The sequence below is a fragment of the Arachis ipaensis genome, chromosome B09 (assembly GCF_000816755.2).
Source record: "Arachis ipaensis cultivar K30076 chromosome B09, Araip1.1, whole genome shotgun sequence".
NCBI classification, from domain to species: domain Eukaryota; kingdom Viridiplantae; phylum Streptophyta; class Magnoliopsida; order Fabales; family Fabaceae; genus Arachis; species Arachis ipaensis.
Genome location: NC_029793.2, coordinates 136,204,017 through 136,222,535, shown reverse-complemented (window position 1 = coordinate 136,222,535; position 18,519 = coordinate 136,204,017). Strand labels below are relative to the sequence as shown.

At 37.6% G+C, this 18,519-nt stretch overlaps 3 protein-coding genes across 5 annotated transcripts; all 3 read left to right on the top strand.

Annotated features, from left to right (window-relative positions):
* Nucleotides 833–1,641, top strand: LOC110266960. Its single transcript, XM_021112057.1, has 2 exons — nt 833–1,389; nt 1,580–1,641. The coding sequence occupies exons 1-2, from the start codon at nt 918–920 to the stop codon at nt 1,639–1,641; spliced, it is 534 nt and encodes a 177-aa protein (XP_020967716.1). The 5' UTR covers nt 833–917.
* LOC107617360 (elongation factor 1-alpha) lies at nt 1,698–18,061 on the top strand. Of its 3 annotated transcripts, none has more exons than XM_021110672.1 (3): nt 1,698–1,702; nt 16,263–16,732; nt 16,817–18,061. In XM_021110672.1, exons 2-3 carry the CDS (start codon nt 16,271–16,273, stop codon nt 17,696–17,698), a joined length of 1,344 nt encoding a protein of 447 aa, XP_020966331.1. In that variant the 5' UTR covers nt 1,698–1,702; nt 16,263–16,270; the 3' UTR covers nt 17,699–18,061. The 3 variants fall into 3 exon arrangements, with proteins under 3 accessions (XP_020966331.1, XP_020966330.1, XP_016174595.1); XM_021110671.1 differs by lacking the exon at nt 1,698–1,702 and adding an exon at nt 3,749–3,753; XM_016319109.2 differs by lacking the exon at nt 1,698–1,702 and adding an exon at nt 6,796–6,802.
* LOC110266297 (serine/threonine-protein phosphatase 7 long form homolog) lies at nt 10,928–12,691 on the top strand. Its single transcript, XM_021110673.1, has 2 exons — nt 10,928–11,037; nt 11,291–12,691. The coding sequence occupies exons 1-2, from the start codon at nt 10,969–10,971 to the stop codon at nt 12,092–12,094; spliced, it is 873 nt and encodes a 290-aa protein (XP_020966332.1). The 5' UTR covers nt 10,928–10,968; the 3' UTR covers nt 12,095–12,691.

The following is an 18,519-nucleotide window of genomic DNA, read 5'->3' as shown; positions in this document are numbered from 1 at the left end:
AGCTCTGTTGGAGTTTAAGCTTAGTTCTTCTGCATGATTGATAAAAGTTTGTAGGTTTTATTTTATTTTTATTTTATTTGGATCAATGTTCATCATGTGTTCTATTTCACCACTCATACTAATCAGGAACAGTATAATTATATAGTCAAAGATAGCATGAATCAATAGGTATGGTTTGTTTATAGATAGATAGATAGATGTATATAGATTCATAGATAGGTTGATATGACATAGCTATATATAGAGGTATAAGTATATGTAATTTAATTAGCTATTAGCTATGGACACATTAAATGTCATATGTCAATCAATCAATCAATCTATCCAAGAACTTTAAGAGAAACGTATTCTACAAGCTTTGCCTTACAAACTTGCACATTTCTCTGCTATAAGTAGTGATGAGGTGATGGAGTATTTTGCTGATCTCTCAAAAGCTATCACTTGTTCCTTACTTGCCTTTCTTCTTTTGCATTCCCTTCCATTGAGATAAAACTCAGATCCGACACAGTTTTCTCTTGCCAAGATTTTGCTTTTTGTTTTTTTCATCTACATTCTTTCATCTCTACTATTTATAAGATGAGTCTTACTATTGATGCCTTCTCAGAAAAAATTATAACGAATTTTTTTAGTAATTTTACTTTTATTATTAGAAATTTACCAAATAAAGAAAAAAGTAAATAAAAATATCTTTTTCATCAATTTTTTTTATTGATTTAATCACACCTAAACAAATACTTAGTTGCTTTTATTAGTTTATCGATGTATTTAACATAGTTCATTTTCTATCTTAATACTTTAAGAGTCTAGAGGTAGACATGTTTTGGTAAAAAAAAGTTAAAAATTTCTAGCATACTGGATGCATTAGATCAATAGATGTGGACCGCACGATGGAGTTGGAACGATTCTAATTGGGGAACATGCATGTTCCATTGGGAACACAATATCTCTTCCTCACTACTTTCCTTTTCGTGAAGCCGATTCTGGTTCGGAGCCATCTCACTCACACATCTCCTCTCACTCTCTCTGGAATTCCGGCGAAGATAGAGTCCGATCGAAAGAGGAAGAAGTCTCCGGTGGTGCCGGCGGAGCAGAATGAGAAGCATAAGCAGCATTTGAACAAGACGAAGAAGATGTCGTACTGTAGCAACAGCCACGGTGGTGATGGAGGTGAGGTTAGGGCATCGCACATACTGGTGAAGCACCAAGGCTCGAGGCGCAAGGCGTCGTGGAAGGATCCAAAAGGCCAGGTCATCAGAAACACCACCAGAGACAGCGTCGTCTTTCAGCTAAAGGCCTTCCGTGACGACATCGTTTCTGTCAAAGCCAAGTTTGAGGACATCGCCTCTCGCTTCTCGGATTGCAGCTCTGCCAATCGCGCCGGCGATCTCGGTCAGTCCCTCTCTTCGTATAATTCCAAATTTAACCACAAAAATATCTATTTACTTAGTAGAGGAAGTGAAAAGCGTTGTTAACATTTTCTATTATGTTTAGATCTTGCTTGAGCAATTAGGTATCATTATGAATTGTCGTTGTTTACTCTGCAATTTGTTATTTGTTATCAACTTATCACGATAAATAGGTCACTCCCAATTTGGATTGCAGAATACTTCAAATACTGCTAGAGGATGGGAACCATCTTGATAAATTTGGTTGTTAAAGGGGTGTTTTTATTTACACTAGTATGTGATCAATTGAGATTTGTGTTGGAACTATTCCAAAATTCGAAAGGGCATTGTGTTTGAATTTGGATGGCTTCATTTGTTGGTTTGTTACCTTTAGGATTGATGCTTTTTTTTTCTTCTGATTGTGAGTTAATTATGTGTTTTGAGAATCAATTTTATGCTTATTAATTTGTAGGAATTGATCATTAACATTAATTAAAGCTATGTTAGTATATTTTCTAAGTTCTTCTTATGATTTGATACATGATAAATAGATCAGTTCCAATTTGTGTCTACTGCAGAATAATAATATTTGTTTTTTAGTATCTATTAATTGAAAAAAGGAGTTTATATTTCTATGAATTTTCTTAGACTTTATATCTGATGGGCTGGTGTGGTTTGAGTAAGATGTATGCAATTCACTTGAGTTTTGGTGGACTTTAACTCATTCTAATTATTGATCTATAATCTACTAATTAAGAATCATGATTTTCAGGTGATTCTTTATCTAATGGGGTCTTCTCTTCTGATTGAGGCAGCAGTCTTGCCAGCAGTCCCGATGATAATAGTTCCGATGGGATCAAACTAGATGAAAATGAAGTATGGCAATTCCGGTTTGCTTATGGCAATACATGGCAGGGAATGGTACTTGCAATTTGTCGTTGTCTTGATTGTTACTTCCTGGCATCAGCTGGCAATACTGTAATTCATGAAACTTGCCCTTTTTGTCCATTTATTCTGTCACTTCCACACTGCCACGCCATCCTTTCTCAAGATTTTCTCATTTAGCTGTATTTATGTTCTTATATAATCTACTCATTAAGATATTTTCTTGAATACAGTTTTATGTTTGTGATTTCCCAAATGACAATCCCCAAAGGGTGAGAAAGTTTGCGCACCGAAGGACATGTTTCTTGGTAACATGATTGACTGTACATTTCACTAGAATCGCTGTTGGTATTTGCCGTGATGGTGTCCTTTTCTATCCTTACGATGAGGTGAGTGGTACTGCGATCTCTATTGTGGAAATCCCCCTCCCTTCCCCAACAACTCTGCCTTCTTCTTTTTTCTTGAAAAAAAAGGAAAAATAAAAGATAAATGGAAATAAGAACTAAATTTTTTTGGTTTACTTTTCATTGGATCTTCTTGGGATATTAAAGAACATTTTCTGCATTAATATTGTTTTAGGTTTTCTGCTTTAATTATGGATGCTTACACATTATTTTTGTATTCTTTTCCTTCTAATCAAATTTCTTATTATATGAACATCATCTCTCTCTCTCTCTCTCTCTCTCTCTCTCTCTCTCTCTCTCTCATTTCCTTTAGTAATAAAAGTTATCTTATGTTTGGTATAGTAGGATAAAAATTCACTTATCTTGATATGTTTTGAGGAGGTTGATAAAGTGATCAAGTAAGACTTTAATCACCCTTGAAATAAGATAGTAGGGCTCACAAATAATAAAAGTTACAAATTCAAAGGTGATTAGAAGTTTACTTTTCTAGTTTACCAAACCTCCACATTTTAGATGATCTTTTTCCCCCTTCGTTACCAGAACTGTTTGACTTTTTTGGTGAACTGTTTCGCTTATAAATTCTAATTTAGGATACAAAAAGATTGGAGCAACTTTACTCTGACGCATTGCTGAGGTTAGTTGCTGATTGCATTCTTATGGATGCTGAAATGGGTATTGGCTGTCGTTTCGGATCGTAAAGGAAGCATTGCTATTTTATGTTCAGATAATGTTGAAGGTTAGCCTTCTTTTAAACCAGCTTCTCCTTAATGATTTTCTAATCTCGGTTCAGGTTGAAAGAAAATTATCGACGAGAAAAAAGTGATTAGTTGATTTTGAATTAGTGTGGGTTGGTCTCAAATTTATCTTTTTTGGGTGTAGGTTTTATTTTGTTTTTCAATTCTCTTGAAGTTTCAACTGAACTCTTCTGCATGATTGATAAAAGTTTGTAGCTTTTATTTTATTTTTATCTGGGTCAATCTTGATAATTCGTGGGTTTAAATGAATTTTCTAGAGAAAACATTCTGCTTTATTTGCAAATTGGATTCTTGAAACTTAGCTTATTACTCTAAAGATTTTGTGTCTACTGCAGAATAATAATATTTGTTTTTTAGTATCTATTAATTGAAAAAAGGAGTTTATATTTCTATAAAATTTTTTAGACTTTATATTTGATGGGCTGGTGTGGTTTGAGTAAGATTTATGCAATTCACTTGAGTTTTGGTGGACTTTTAACTCATTCCAAGTATTGATTTATAATATTGAGTAAGATGGATACCTTATAATCAATTTTATGTTTTCTTAAATAGATAGTCACATGGGCTGGTAACATGAGGTCTATATATTCTCCTCCCATTCTCCATTCTCTCGACTCCACTTCTCCTCTCTAGCTCTCTTTAATTTGTCAAAGCTTTGGAAGATATGGGTTAGGTAGCTCTCTCGAATGGGCAGAGCCATTCTCTGAATGGTTATAGGAAGAGCTGTTGGTATGAAGAAGCGATTGAAGACAACTTAAGATGGTGTTTTGCTCTTAATAGGTACATCTTTTTAACTACTCTTCTTCCAAATTCTTAAGTAGGCAATCCAAATGTATCATATCTGCTGTTTCGAGAAACCACATTGCACTTTAGTTTCCTTAACTTCTCATAAGCTCTTTTTGACCTGTCTCTATAATAGGGAGACGAGAGAACGCATAATGAAAACAAAGACAAGGATTTTCTATTGCAAACTTTAGCACTATATCAAATATTTTATTAATTTGTTTCAAAGACACCAGTATAACATTAATTTGTTTCAAAACCACTCACTATACGACTTTGTACATATCACACTATCATGGTTCTTCTATCACATTCTTTGATACAGTTTGTTTTTTTTTTAATTCCTATTTCTTATACCATTATTATAACTATATATTTTCCTTAGACTCAATTATAATTTTAGTTCTCATAACATTCAAGTTATTTATAAAATCATTTTTGGAAAAAGGGATATTTTAAGTTTTCAAATGTCATCTTAATTTGATAAACTTTAAAATTTCATTTTTGTACTTGAAAATAATTCGTATATTTAATTTTTTTTTTTTTGGTTTGTGGGTTAATTAGAAACTTTATTCTAGAATACATATAAACAATTATTATCTAGATAAAGTTTTAAAAAGAAAAAAAAGTCACAAATAAGACGTAACGCAGTGACTGTCCATCCTCTCTCTCTGGGGTCTCGGCTCACTCAATCCAGAAACACACCGCCCAACTTTTTCCACGGTTAAACCCGAAATCCTCTTACAACATACAAACTTGTCGTCATCTCCTCTGGTCCCGGCGCCTCCATTTCGTTCAACAGGTAAATTTTCTGACAATCGAATAACAAGTTAAGGTTTTGCCCTAACTATTGCAGTCCCAACATAATCTTCTCTTCACTCTTTTTTCTTTTGCTTTTCTTTTCATTTTTGGTAGCTTTCCTTTCGGTGATTTCATCAGCTAAAGTTTTGTCTTATGAAAATATCCAGTTAATACGTTTATGTGAATGGGTTCAGTTCAAGTATCCTTTCTGATTATTTTTTTTCGTAAAACTAACATTTTTGTTGCTCTCACATGTTGCTGAATCTTAATGTGAACCAATATAAGATATTGTCATATATTTGGACATGCATGTATCATTCAAGGAAACCTTCGTCCCCAATTTAAAAAGAAAGAAAGAAATATTTGATTTCCAAAACAAGGCATCTCTGATATTTGGTGGATAGTTCTTTTTCTTCAGCTCTTGACAGATCGAGACAATATACTTCACCCAAGTAACAAGGAATGTGCTGTTCAGGTAAATCCTCTGAAAACTGAAAACCGAAGAATCAAGTTCAGCTTTTGCCCTAATGGTTGCACTGGCAACGTAATTTTTTGTTTAGTATTTTTTCTTTTGCTTTTCTTTTCAGTTTTGGTAGCTTTCTTTGCCTTTAAACTTTTTTTTTCTTCTTTACAAGGATCAATTATTTTGTAACGTACTCCAACTATTAATTGCAATTTCATCTTATCAAGTATGATTTTATTCTTTCAGGTTTTGTAATTTCTTCATTAGTGTTAAAAAGTATAGTTATTATTTACATTATTTTTTCAATTGTTTTAAAATATAACAAATCTTTTGTTCAGTCTTTTTTCTTTTGCTTTTCTTTTCAGTTTTGGTAGTTTTCCTTTCGTTAATTTCATCAAGTGAAGTTTTGGGTTCTGAAAACGTTGAGTTAATAACGTTATGTGAATGTGCTAACTTCAAATATGCTTTTTGATTATTTTCTTCCTAAGAGTAGTATTTCTGTTGGCCTGACATGGTGCCGAATTTTATTCTCAGCCAATATAAGACATTGTGATATGTTTGGACATGCGTGTATCATTCGATGAAAGCTTACCTGCCAATTTGAACCGGAAGAAAGAAACAGTTGATTTTCAGAACGAGACATGTCTCATACTTGCTTGAGCGCAACATCTCATTCTTATTAAGTTGTTTCTGTTTATGCTTTCTCTTAGCATGATTTTAAATTTACATTTAAACTTTTTTTTTCTTCTTTACAAGAATCGGTTATTTTGCAAAGTACTCCAACTATTAATCCCAATTTCATATTATCACCTATGGCTTTATTCTTTTAAGTTTTGTAATCTCTTCCTCAACTTAAAAAATATATTTATTTTTTACATTGTTTTATCAACTATTTTAAAATATAATAAGGATTTTTTTGAAATCACTTTTATCATATTTATAATTTTTGAATATTCATTTTGGTCTTTTATATTTTATTATTGATTTAATTTTTGTATATTTTCTTTTTTTCATATCGTTTATTATGCATATTCTAATTAACAAATTCATTATTCATGTTGTTTGTTTAAATAATTATTAGTAGTGGTGGTTAGCTTTCTGAAACTTCTGAACATTATAATTAGGATTAGTAGAGATTCAATTTACTAGAATAAATAACGATATTTTTGTTCATCTATTTCTTCTTTTGTTTATCAACGGTTGCTGTTCCTTCTTTATGTTTCTTCTTTATGTTTCTGGATTCAATTTTATCACTTGTTTTTCTTGAATTTGTTGAAATCTGCTATTAGGGTTTACTTTATTATAATACTAGAGACAAGATCTTTAGTTTGTTCTTGAATCTTTATACGAAGTCTCTCTATCTGATAAGGCTGAATGGCGATGGATGCCGATAGAGAAGATCCAAACAGGTATGGTGGTGAGCATTAGAGAAGATCTTTTCTTTGCTGCATTTTCAATTTCATTGAAGTCTCATCTACTTTTCCATTCAATATATTTCACATTAACTTGTGAAAATTTTAATGTCAATTAAATATCGATGTTATGCCATCTATAGTTTTTTTAAAATTCTTTCTTAGATATTTTTCATGTTGTAATTTAATTTTATTGGCTTTTCATTTATATGTAGGCCACATTTCATAACTTGTCGTAATCTCTAAAATATGTTGTATAGTAGTTTTCCAAAGTGGTTTCTTTGGTATTTTTCATAAATATGTTTTTAATTTATTACTTTTTTTTGTATACTTAGTTAGTTGGTTTCTTGGTTAAAAGTCTTAGTCTTAACCTCTAATGATACCATTATGTCCTAATAGGAGGTTTTTAGCAACTCAATAATATTGGCCCAACGGAAAAGAACGGATTTTTAGATTTCGCCTTTTCGATGACCAGGTAACCAAATATATTATGAAATATTATATCATGCATGTTAACTGATTAAAGAGGTGGGTTAAATCTTTTACTTCAAATTTAGGTTTGTTTTTAATTTATATTCAGTTAGTGGCCTTTTCTTCTTTCCTCCTCTTGATAGTTTCTTTTGCCTGTTAGATAAGTTTGATTAGCTAACTCTGAGTTCCTGATCTTTCTAATCTGAAATGGGTGTAGACTACAACAACTCTAAAAAGATTAATTTTGATAAATTATCAATGTCCATTCAAAATAAATAATATAATATTTACTAATCGTACATATAATGATAGTGACTTTGAAAATTCAGCATTTATTAATACGTGAAAAATATGATTCGATGTTTATGTAGATGTCTTGGTTTCAGAATCCATCAAGATAACAGCAATTTCTTTTTTTATTGTTTCTTTCAAAACTTCAGTATTTTTTCTTGGACATTCAAAAAGACCTGATATCTGTTTCCTACTTAGTTACCTATTTTTGTGATGCTCATTATAATGCCATTTTATTTACATGATTATTGTTCTCTTGTGTTGCTCGGGTGGTAATAATGGTAGATTTAAATGTATATATACCTCTCTTTGCTAAATGATTATGTAATATTATGTAATGCATTTTTAGCATGTTTTGTTAGACATGAATTAACTTTAGGAAGAAAATTGAATATAGGGAGAGCGAGCTCTTCCCCGAACTTTTGTTTCAACTCATGTCGAAGAATTAAGGACAATGTTCTATGTCATAGATGAGCTAGACAATTGTTTACTGCTAGAGCTGAGAAAAAACAATGATCAGTTACTTATAACTGACACCTCATTTGAACAGATTAGATCTTTCTATTTTATCAATAGAGGGGCATCTGTTCAATTTAGGTATGTCGGTTTTGGAATTTTTTTTATCTCATTGTGGCATCAGGACAACCAGCCCATCCAAATTTACCTTGATTCTGACTCATATGTGCCTGAGGTGATGGACCCAGAGACACTTGATAATGTATCAATAGTGTTCCACATAAAGTATACCAGGATTAATGAGGACTCATCACCTGATGTGATGGTTCTATCTGGGTCTAAACCATCTCATGATGAATTTTCATCAGACAATGATGAAAACAATGATGAAGATGGGACACGGGAAGGGGATAATACGCATAATCCCATAGATTTGTGTGGTGGAAGTAGTTTATCAATGGAGGTCAACGAACAAAGTAATGAAATAAACGAATTGTCTGACCATGGGTAATGCTAGATGTAACTTTTTTTCCTGTGTTTTGGATTTTAATATCATGGTATAGATCGGTATTTTTTAATGTGGTGACTAACATGTTTAAAATATTCTGAATTAGATTCACTCCAGAGGTTTATTATCAAAAGACCATCACAGCTTCAGATATGGGTCAATCTAGACTGGTAAGTCGATCTCAGAAGAGTGATTTCTTTATTTTTTTTCTTTGCAAGCTTATTAAATATTCTTGCTAAATCTGTTATTCATTGTGTATGAAAATACTATATTTATCTTTAATATGAATTATTCATTGCAGTATCTGGCTTCGAAATTTGCTGCATATCTTAAACTATCTGGAGATGATTCGATTTGGACAATCACTGGTCCAGGTTCCAATGTAGAGAAGAATGTGTTCTTTTTCCACTTATTGAAAAGTGGAGGAAGAGGTGGAGAATGGAAGTTTGGGGTCGGGTGGAATGAATGTTCTCGAGTATACAATTTAAAGGAGGGGGACAATATTACCTTGAAACTCGACTCGTTACCTAATCGCCGGATAGAGTTGTCGATTCAACGATGTTAGGCCTCCTATGTATAACTCTGTTTGATAGATATTTGAGTAAAGTATCGTTTTTGTCTTTAACGTTTGGGGTAAGTCCTAAAATTGTCCCTAATATTTCAATCATCTTATTTAAGTCCCTAACGTTTTAAAATTGGCTCAATGTTGTCCTGCCGTTAGGAATCCGTTAACAGAATTGACGGCAGGACAAAATTGAGACGATTTTGAAACGTTAGGGGCTTAAATAGAACAAAAACGTTGGAGACAAAAACGATACAAAAAAATAAATTTTAATTTTATCCTTCAATAATATCACTTTTTTACTGTATATAATATTCAATTATTTTTTAATCACATGTAAGTAAATTACACTTAATCACACTACTTTCATTCTAATAAAATTTTTTATATTTGTATATTAACTTATAACTTTAAGTGTAAAATTATAAAAAAATTAATTTATTTAGAATGAAAGTTATGTGATTAAGTGTAATTTACTTAGATGTGATTAAAAAATAATTGAGTATTATGTACAGTAAAAAATTGATATTATTAAAGGATAAAACTAAAATTTATTTCTATGTATCGTTTTTGTCCCCAACGTTTTCGTCCTATTTAAGTCCTTAACGTTTTAAAATCGTCTCAATTTTGTCCCGCTGTCAATTTTGTTAACGGATCCCTAATGGCAGGACAACATTGAGTCAATTTTGAAACGTTAGGGACTTAAATAGGATGATTGAAACGTTAGGGACAACTTTGGGACTTATCCTAAACGTTGAAGACAAAAATAATACTTTACTCTTTTGAACTATATGTTAAATTGTTTTGGACATATTTTATTTTTTGATTAATGAACAAATTTATGTATGTTGTAAATATTTTGTTTTGCTATCAATAGATATCTTGACAATCTATGTTTTTAAGATTATGCATAATAGTAAACAACATCTCTGTTGGACTTTTTTTCTGTTTTTTTAGTGTCTAACAATTTGTATTATATTTTATTATCTTAGAAAACATGTTATACCATTCATTGACATATTGAATAATTGTTGTATTCTATTGTTTTATTTTAATGTAGTGATAATTTTGTTATTATCCAAATTTAATACAACATATCTATTTTTATAGAATATATTTTAGTTATATTCTTAGTATTTTTCTTTTAAAAACCTTTAGATTACATGAAGCCCATGCATTGCACGGGTTATCAGACATCTATTATATATATTCATATATTAAGTAAAGGAATTAAAAACTCTTGTGGGGCACTTGCCCCCAGCCTCTTAAATGTGGATCCGTCTCTAGTTGGTCGAGTGGTAACTCATTCATCTATTAATCATATCTAAATTTAAGGGCAATGTACTTATATAAAATAAAACAGAGAAACCTTTACCTAATTACAACAATTGGAAGTTCCTTATGTGCATGTCCTGTTTTAGTTTCTATGTAAACTGTGGTGGGTAACCACAGTTTTAACTTTATAGGTAAACCGCTTTAAGGAGCCACGGTTTACATGCATGGAGATTTGAACGTAAACCGTGGTAGGCAGCCACGGTTTACCCTTGGAGAATGCGAGCTAGAAACTGTTGGTGGTAGCCACGGTTTATGAATAAAATATTGTAGGCATAAAACCTCGTGGGCTACCACGGTTTATGCATGAGACACTATAAATATAGAATCCACTGTAAGTCATGGCGGATCAATTTGAGCCAAATCAAATTTTGTGAAGTTGGGTGGCTGAAAGAGAATCCGGGGAGCTTTGAGGTTTAGGGGCCGGTTTGAGGTTTTGAACCAGTTAGGTGGTGGACCGATGGAAGACGAAGCTCGCATGTACCGGTTAAATGGCGTTGCGCATGTGGCTGGATACATTGACCAAGAGGTTAGTTAAACAAGTTTATTATTATTATTATTATTATTATTATTATTGGGAGTTGTTAGTATTATTATTATTGTTGTTGTTAGTATGTTTATTCCTGTTGGTATTGTTAATTTTGTTATTGTGGTTATTATTAGAACTATTATTATTAGAAAAAATAGAAAACCAATGTGGGTGTATAATAGTTTTTTTTAATTATATTAGCTGTTATTAGTATTGGTCGTACGTTGAGGATTTTTTTATCCATATTTTGCAGCCTACTAGGGTTATTAGCGGTGTCAGGAGACAACAGAATATGCCTTTACACGACTGGATTATACTGTATCTGGAGACCGCAGGCTTGTATCACTTGGTTAGGCTGAACAGTCAGTGGTTCTGGGTTGATGAGCCTCTACTTAGCGCATTCATTGAGAGGTGGTGTCCTGAGACCCACACCTTTCACATGCCCTTTGGGGAGTGCACTATCACTTTGCAAGATGTGGCCTATCAGCTGGGTTTGCCCATCGATGGGGAGCCCGTTAGTGGGTGCCTGACTGACTTTGAGAATCTGATGGAAAACGGAAGACCTGCATGTGTGTGGTTTTGCGAGTTGTTTGGGGAGTTACCTCTGCAGATTAAAGTCAAGCAGATGATAGTGTGCTACACATGGTTCCATGAGAGGTTTCGGGTTCTCCTAGCAGATGCTAGTGAAGAGACCGTGCGTATATACGCGCGTGCCTATATTATGATGTTGTTGTCCTCTCAGCTGTTTGTAGACAAGAACGCAAATCGGATTCACCTTCGGTGGTTGCCTTATTTGGCATCGATGGATGACTTGAGTCGATATAGCTGGGGCTCGGCTGCACTGGCCTGGTTGTATAGATGTCTTTGTCGTGGGACAAACAGAAACGTTGTTAACTTGGCCGGGCCACTACAGCTTCTACAGTCTTGGATTTTCTGGAGGTTTCCCAGTTTGAGGCCTAGTAGTTTTGATGTGTTTGGGTTTCCGCTTGCATCCAGGTACGGTTTATTATTTTCGGTACAAAACTTGTTCGATTACATGTGTTGTTGTTCGTTATGACATGCTTTGAATGAAACTTGTAGGTGGGCAACATATCTACCGAGAAACGATACAATGGATCAAAGAGTGGTGGCTGCACGCCTTTCTTTAGATAGATTGCGTTTTCATGATGTGAGTCGTTTAGTTATTGCTCTTACAAGTAGTCGTTCGTGTTTACTCTTATGGTCTTACCTAACATTACCTTCTCCGATACAGTTCATGTGGGAGCCTTATTCTTCTCCCGAGGTTGTTGCTGTTGTTCATCCGGAGATACTAGTTGACGAGCACCGTAGGCTATGGACGGCAGTCACTAGCCTGATATATTTTGCTGCGATTGAGTGGCATCAGGTGGATAGGGTGATACCGTAGTTCGGCGGTGTTCAGCATCTCCCTCAGTTGGCTCTGAACATAGATTGGCTCCATGCGAAGGATGGAAGGGGTGGAGATCGATAGTTCCCCAGATATTATCAGGAGTGGCATTTACATTGGGAGAACCGGGTTGATTCAGTCATACCAGTCGATCGAGTAGCTGACCTCGGTCCATCAGCTGAGTACTTGGACTGGTGGTGCCATGTGGCCCACAGATTCCTATCCTCAGATGTTGCATTTCATGATCCGAGGCCGATTGTATTGACGAGGAGGCTCGTCACAGAGGGTCGTCGCAGCACCTCCCAGGGTGCAAGTTCCCGACAGACCGAACAACAGGCGAGTGGATCAGCGTCGGTGTATAGGCACACGTACCACCGATCGAGAGTGGCGATGGCTCGACAACCGTTTGGATGAGGACCTAGGTGGTGCTGATGATGGAGATGTTGTGGATCATCGTGTTCCTCGACGTAGAGCCAGACGATAGGGTGGGCGGGATGGTCGTGGACGGGCTCGAGGTAGAGGACCATCCGCTGAGGATGACGGTGCTTAGCATGCTGTTGGTAAGGATGTTGGAGGTTTGGACACAAGGATGGATCAGCCCACGTACGATGGAGGGGGTAGCTTTCAGCAGTTCGGGAGTGTCGAGCCACAGGTATTTGCTGACTTTACTACCGCGGCCGTCGGCATGGACATCGATGATCCTGTTAGTCAGTCAGAGTTCTTTAGGGATATAGCAGACATGCTGAGGGACGACGATGCGACCCATTATAGGCCACAGATGCCTGAGGTTCATTCCTAGTTTGCCGAGTACCAGCCACCGAGTCACGATGTTCAGCCTCAGTTGCCGGTTGACCTCAATGAGCCTGCAGCTTCCCCATCTGACCCATGGTTCGCATTAGGAGGGACCCAAGCATCAGCATTCAGTGCCGTTCTGCCACAGACATCCGCACCAGAGGCGGATCAGTGACCGAGGAGGGTGAGGCGTCCTCCTTTGTGTGGAACCGGAGGTCATCTGCTTGGTCATTTCGACGATGATGACAATGACATGGATCGAGGATTCTGATTAGTTATGTGTTCTTTTTACATATGGTAGGAACTATGTTTGATTATGTTCTTAGCATCATGTTTAAGGTTTTATGTTTTAGACTGTTGTTGTATGTTATTTGATATGTATGTGATAATTATATATGTTTTAGGATCTACGACTACGTACTAGCTTGTCACAACTATTACGCGCATTCTTAAGCGTACCAAAGTGTTTCAAATTAAGACTTCCTAATAAAACTTAGACAACAACCTTACATTACTCAAATTAAGACTTCCTAATGCAACTTAGAACAACAACGACACCATGAACGTCATAACATCTAACCATCCCCGCCAGCAGTATGTCTTCGCTGGTCGCAGTTCCTCCGCGTATGACCAGGCTGACGGCAGAGGCCACAGCACTTCAGCTGGTTCTCAACAGACTGATCCATGCTACCGCGGATCCTGGTTGCCTTCGGACGACCTTCCCTTGCACGCCTCATGTTAGGATCAGAAATGACAGTTGGTCCAGCATATGGGGGCCATAGGCCTTCTGGGATAGGCGGAACAAAACCGTGCCTGTAAACGTTGAACACCTCACTCATACGATACACCTCGTGAACATATGACGCCCAATTCAGGCGCGAGTGGGCGCAACATGCAATGGCGTGACAACATGGATAATGGAGCGCCTGAAAGTGGCCACAATCGCATGTGTGATCCTTAAGGGAAACTCGATAGCTACCTAGCGAAAAGTTACCGGTCGGTGTCGTCTCAACCACTGTGTACTCCGATTGGTGCCTGTCGTATAACGTGACGGTGAAGCACCTTGAGTCTCTTATGTTCCGATCAATAGCCTTCACCAACGCCTGACAAAATTCATGCCCAGATCCAATTTGTGCCTCTACTGTCTGTCCGCGGACCACGAATAACTCAGCAAGCCTCCCGTAAGTGGACTTAACCAACGAAGTGACCGAGAGGTTGCGAGTTCCCTTTAACACGGAATTCACACATTCACTAATGTTGGTTGTCATGTGTCCGAACCGTCTACCGCTATCCTCGTGTTGGGTCCACTTGTCAGACTCCATCTGGTTGGCCCAGTCACACATTGCTGGATTCTCAGTCCGCATGATGTCAAACCAGTAATAAAACTCTGCTTCAATTTTTGCATAGGTAGCATTCACCAGCATCCTCCTTGCATCTTTACCTTTGAAGCTAAGGCTAAAATTCGCTGCCACATGATGAATACAGTACGCTCGAAAAGCACGTGGAGGCAGCCAACCATTCTCGGGGGCCTCAAGTGCAGCCTTGATGCCATTATGCCTATCAGAGATAACAAGTATACCCTCCTGTGGCGTCACATGCGATCGTAGGTTGGACAAGAAGAATGACCATGACTCCGCATTTTCTCCCTCCACAAGGGCGAAGGCTATCGGGAGGATGTTCGAGTTCCCATCCTACGCTATCGCCAACAGTAGCGTGCCTCCATACTTGCCATACAAGTGGGTACCATCAATACTCATGAGGGGCTTGTAACGCAGGAAGGCCTCGATGCATGGTGGAAATATCCAGAAAAGTCGATGAAAGTACACCGTTGACTCATCGACCTTATCCCCAAGTCAAACAGGAGAGGTCTTCAACATAGTGACTGTCCCAGCCATGGTCGGCTGTACCCCTAGCATCCAACGTGGCAACTCGGCATACAACTCTTCCTAATCTCCATATATTTGTGCTACAGCCTTCTGTTTTGCCATCCAAACCTTCCTATAACTAGGCCTGAACCCGTAATCGGCTTATGTTGCTTGTTGCAAGACCTTTACCGTAACCGCAGCATCCGCCCTAACCAACGGAAAAATCCTCGCACAGATAACGTGGTAATCCAGCTGACGGTGATCACTGGAAATAGAGGTGGCCAAGCAAGTGCCCTTTCGTGCACGCAGCGATATGCGAATCAACCAACTACAACCCTTGCCGAACTCCTTGCATTTTCAATGATACTTTAGATGATCCAATTCCAAGACTTTGTACTTAACACCTCGACGGATGCTATAGTCCTTCACACTCAGCACAGCTTCATCTTTATTCTGGAATGATTGCCCAATCTGAAATTCTGTAGAAGAACCCCCAATTATAGCACCACTGTCCGCCTGTTGACCCAGAGCCTCCAAGTTTAGAGTGGAGAAGTGTAGAGGGTACTGCTGTGTCCCAGAACTTGAAGACCCATGCTGTGTATGTGGATTGGCACCTGTGTCATCATCGCTGTCTCCAATGATATCTACAGGCTCCTAGTTAGAGTCATCATCCCACATTGCATTCTCTACTCGATCAGGTTCTCCGAAGCCTTGAACATCATGAATCATGCCACCACTGGTGCCCACCTCAAATGCCTGCTGCCAGACCCCAGGATTCTCCAACAGTACAGAACCAATTGCCTTTGTTCGATCTAAATCAGCCGCGAATGAAGGGGATGCGACCTGCGGAACAAATGGTCTTACCGCAGGCATCGAACTAGACGCACCGCCCACGGCAGTTGAGCTATGAACTGGAGCTGATGCCCCAGAACTATTGACACCAACCTCCAACTTCGCGAACAACTCGTGTATTCTAACCTCCGAAAAACTCCTAACACAATGAAACAGAACCCTAATATCTTCATCAGCCGCTAGCACAAACGTATCATACTTAACACCGGTCGAGACAACTGCGATGAGAATCTTGTAGAATAGCTTCTTCACCCACTTGCTCCCAAATACCCCAAGCTTCTGCAAGATGCTGTTCTTCACATCTGACAAAGTGCGAATCATGGGTAAAGAGAAGACTCACATCAACATTGTGGTCATTGGCCACGTCGACTCAGGAAAGTCGACCACCACCGGTCACTTGATCTACAAGTTGGGAGGTATTGACAAGCGTGTGATCGAAAGATTCGAGAAGGAAGCTGCTGAGATGAACAAGAGGTCCTTCAAGTATGCCTGGGTGCTCGACAAGCTCAAGGCCGAGCGTGAAAGAGGTATCACCATCGATATTGCCTTGTGGAAGTTCGAGACCACCAAATACTACTGCACTGTCATTGATGCTCCCGGACACAGGGATTTCATCAAGAACATGATTACTGGAACTTCCCAGGCCGACTGTGCCGTTCTCATCATCGATTCCACCACTGGTGGTTTTGAAGCTGGTATCTCGAAGGATGGTCAGACCCGTGAGCACGCTCTCCTTGCTTTCACCCTTGGTGTCAAGCAGATGATTTGCTGTTGCAACAAGGTGAGATGATTAAACAGAATATCAGTTGATTGTCCTTTTCTGATTACTTATTCATTTTCTAATGCTAGCTTTTCTGTGCTATAGATGGATGCCACCACACCCAAGTACTCCAAGGCCCGTTATGATGAAATCGTGAAGGAAGTCTCATCCTACTTGAAGAAGGTCGGATACAACCCAGACAAAATCGCATTTGTTCCCATCTCTGGTTTTGAGGGAGACAACATGATTGAGAGGTCTACAAACCTCGACTGGTACAAGGGACCAACCCTTCTTGAGGCCCTTGACCAGATCAATGAGCCAAAGAGGCCATCAGACAAGCCCCTCCGTCTACCTCTTCAGGATGTGTACAAGATTGGAGGTATTGGAACTGTGCCAGTGGGACGTGTTGAGACAGGTGTCTTGAAGCCCGGTATGGTTGTGACCTTTGGACCTACTGGACTGACAACTGAAGTTAAGTCTGTTGAGATGCACCACGAAGCTCTTACAGAGGCCCTCCCCGGTGACAATGTTGGGTTCAACGTCAAGAATGTTGCAGTGAAGGATCTCAAGCGTGGTTTTGTTGCCTCAAACTCCAAGGATGACCCTGCCAAGGAGGCTGCTAACTTCACCTCCCAAGTCATCATCATGAACCACCCTGGCCAGATCGGAAATGGCTATGCGCCAGTGCTTGATTGCCACACCTCCCACATTGCTGTCAAGTTTGCTGAGCTCGTGACCAAGATTGACAGGCGATCTGGTAAGGAGCTTGAGAAGGAGCCCAAGTTCTTGAAGAATGGTGATGCAGGTCTTGTTAAGATGATTCCCACCAAGCCCATGGTTGTGGAAACCTTCTCTGAGTACCCACCTCTTGGTCGTTTTGCCGTCAGGGACATGCGTCAAACTGTGGCTGTGGGAGTTATCAAGAATGTGGAGAAGAAGGATGCTACCGGAGCCAAGGTCACTAAGGCTGCCCAGAAGAAGAAGTGAATATTGCAGGGCTGTTCATCTGTGCAAGGGTACCAGCATCATCTCTTCAATAAGTATTTATCCCTTGTTCGAAGCTTCTGTTCTCCTTGTTTAGGAAGCGTGTTGGTCGGAGCTAGTTACAGGTCTCCACCGTCGTCCCGCAACTTTTGTTCCCAGAACTGGGTTCTTGATCGACGGTGGCAAGATGAGGCTTTTTTGTTTTTGTTATGAATTTTATTTTCTGCGGACTTTTATATTTTTATGGTCTTTCTGAGGATACTTTAAATTTTGTGTAAACTGTGCAGTGAATTTTAGGATTAGTCCTACACTGCTTATTTGTATTTTAAATACCAACTCTTAATTATGTTTTATTGTGTCTAATTGTGTTTATCTTCATATTCGATTTTCTTAATATTGCGAATGGTAGTTATTTGGGATTAAAATTGTTATATTTTTTAATGGGTTCCTTTTTGGTAGTCTTAATTAATCGTATAGTACATCTTTCCTCGTAAATAAATTTTACTATTAATACATTTTCGAAAAATGATATCACAATATACTATAAATCGGTTATTATTCTTAATTGCGTCTAAATTTGTTTTATAAATTTGTTTTATAACACCAATAGATCGATGTGTTAGAACTTTGAACTTAGACATTATCTGCTTCTTGAGCTAATATTTATAACAATAGATTATAATAAAACGGGTAAGGGTAATCTCCGACTTCCCAATGTAAACATAATATTATTCATTAAAATGTAGCTTTAATTGGAAATGTATAATATTTTTGTTTACAAATTAATGTTTAAATTAAATTTCGAGGTTCATAAATATTAATAT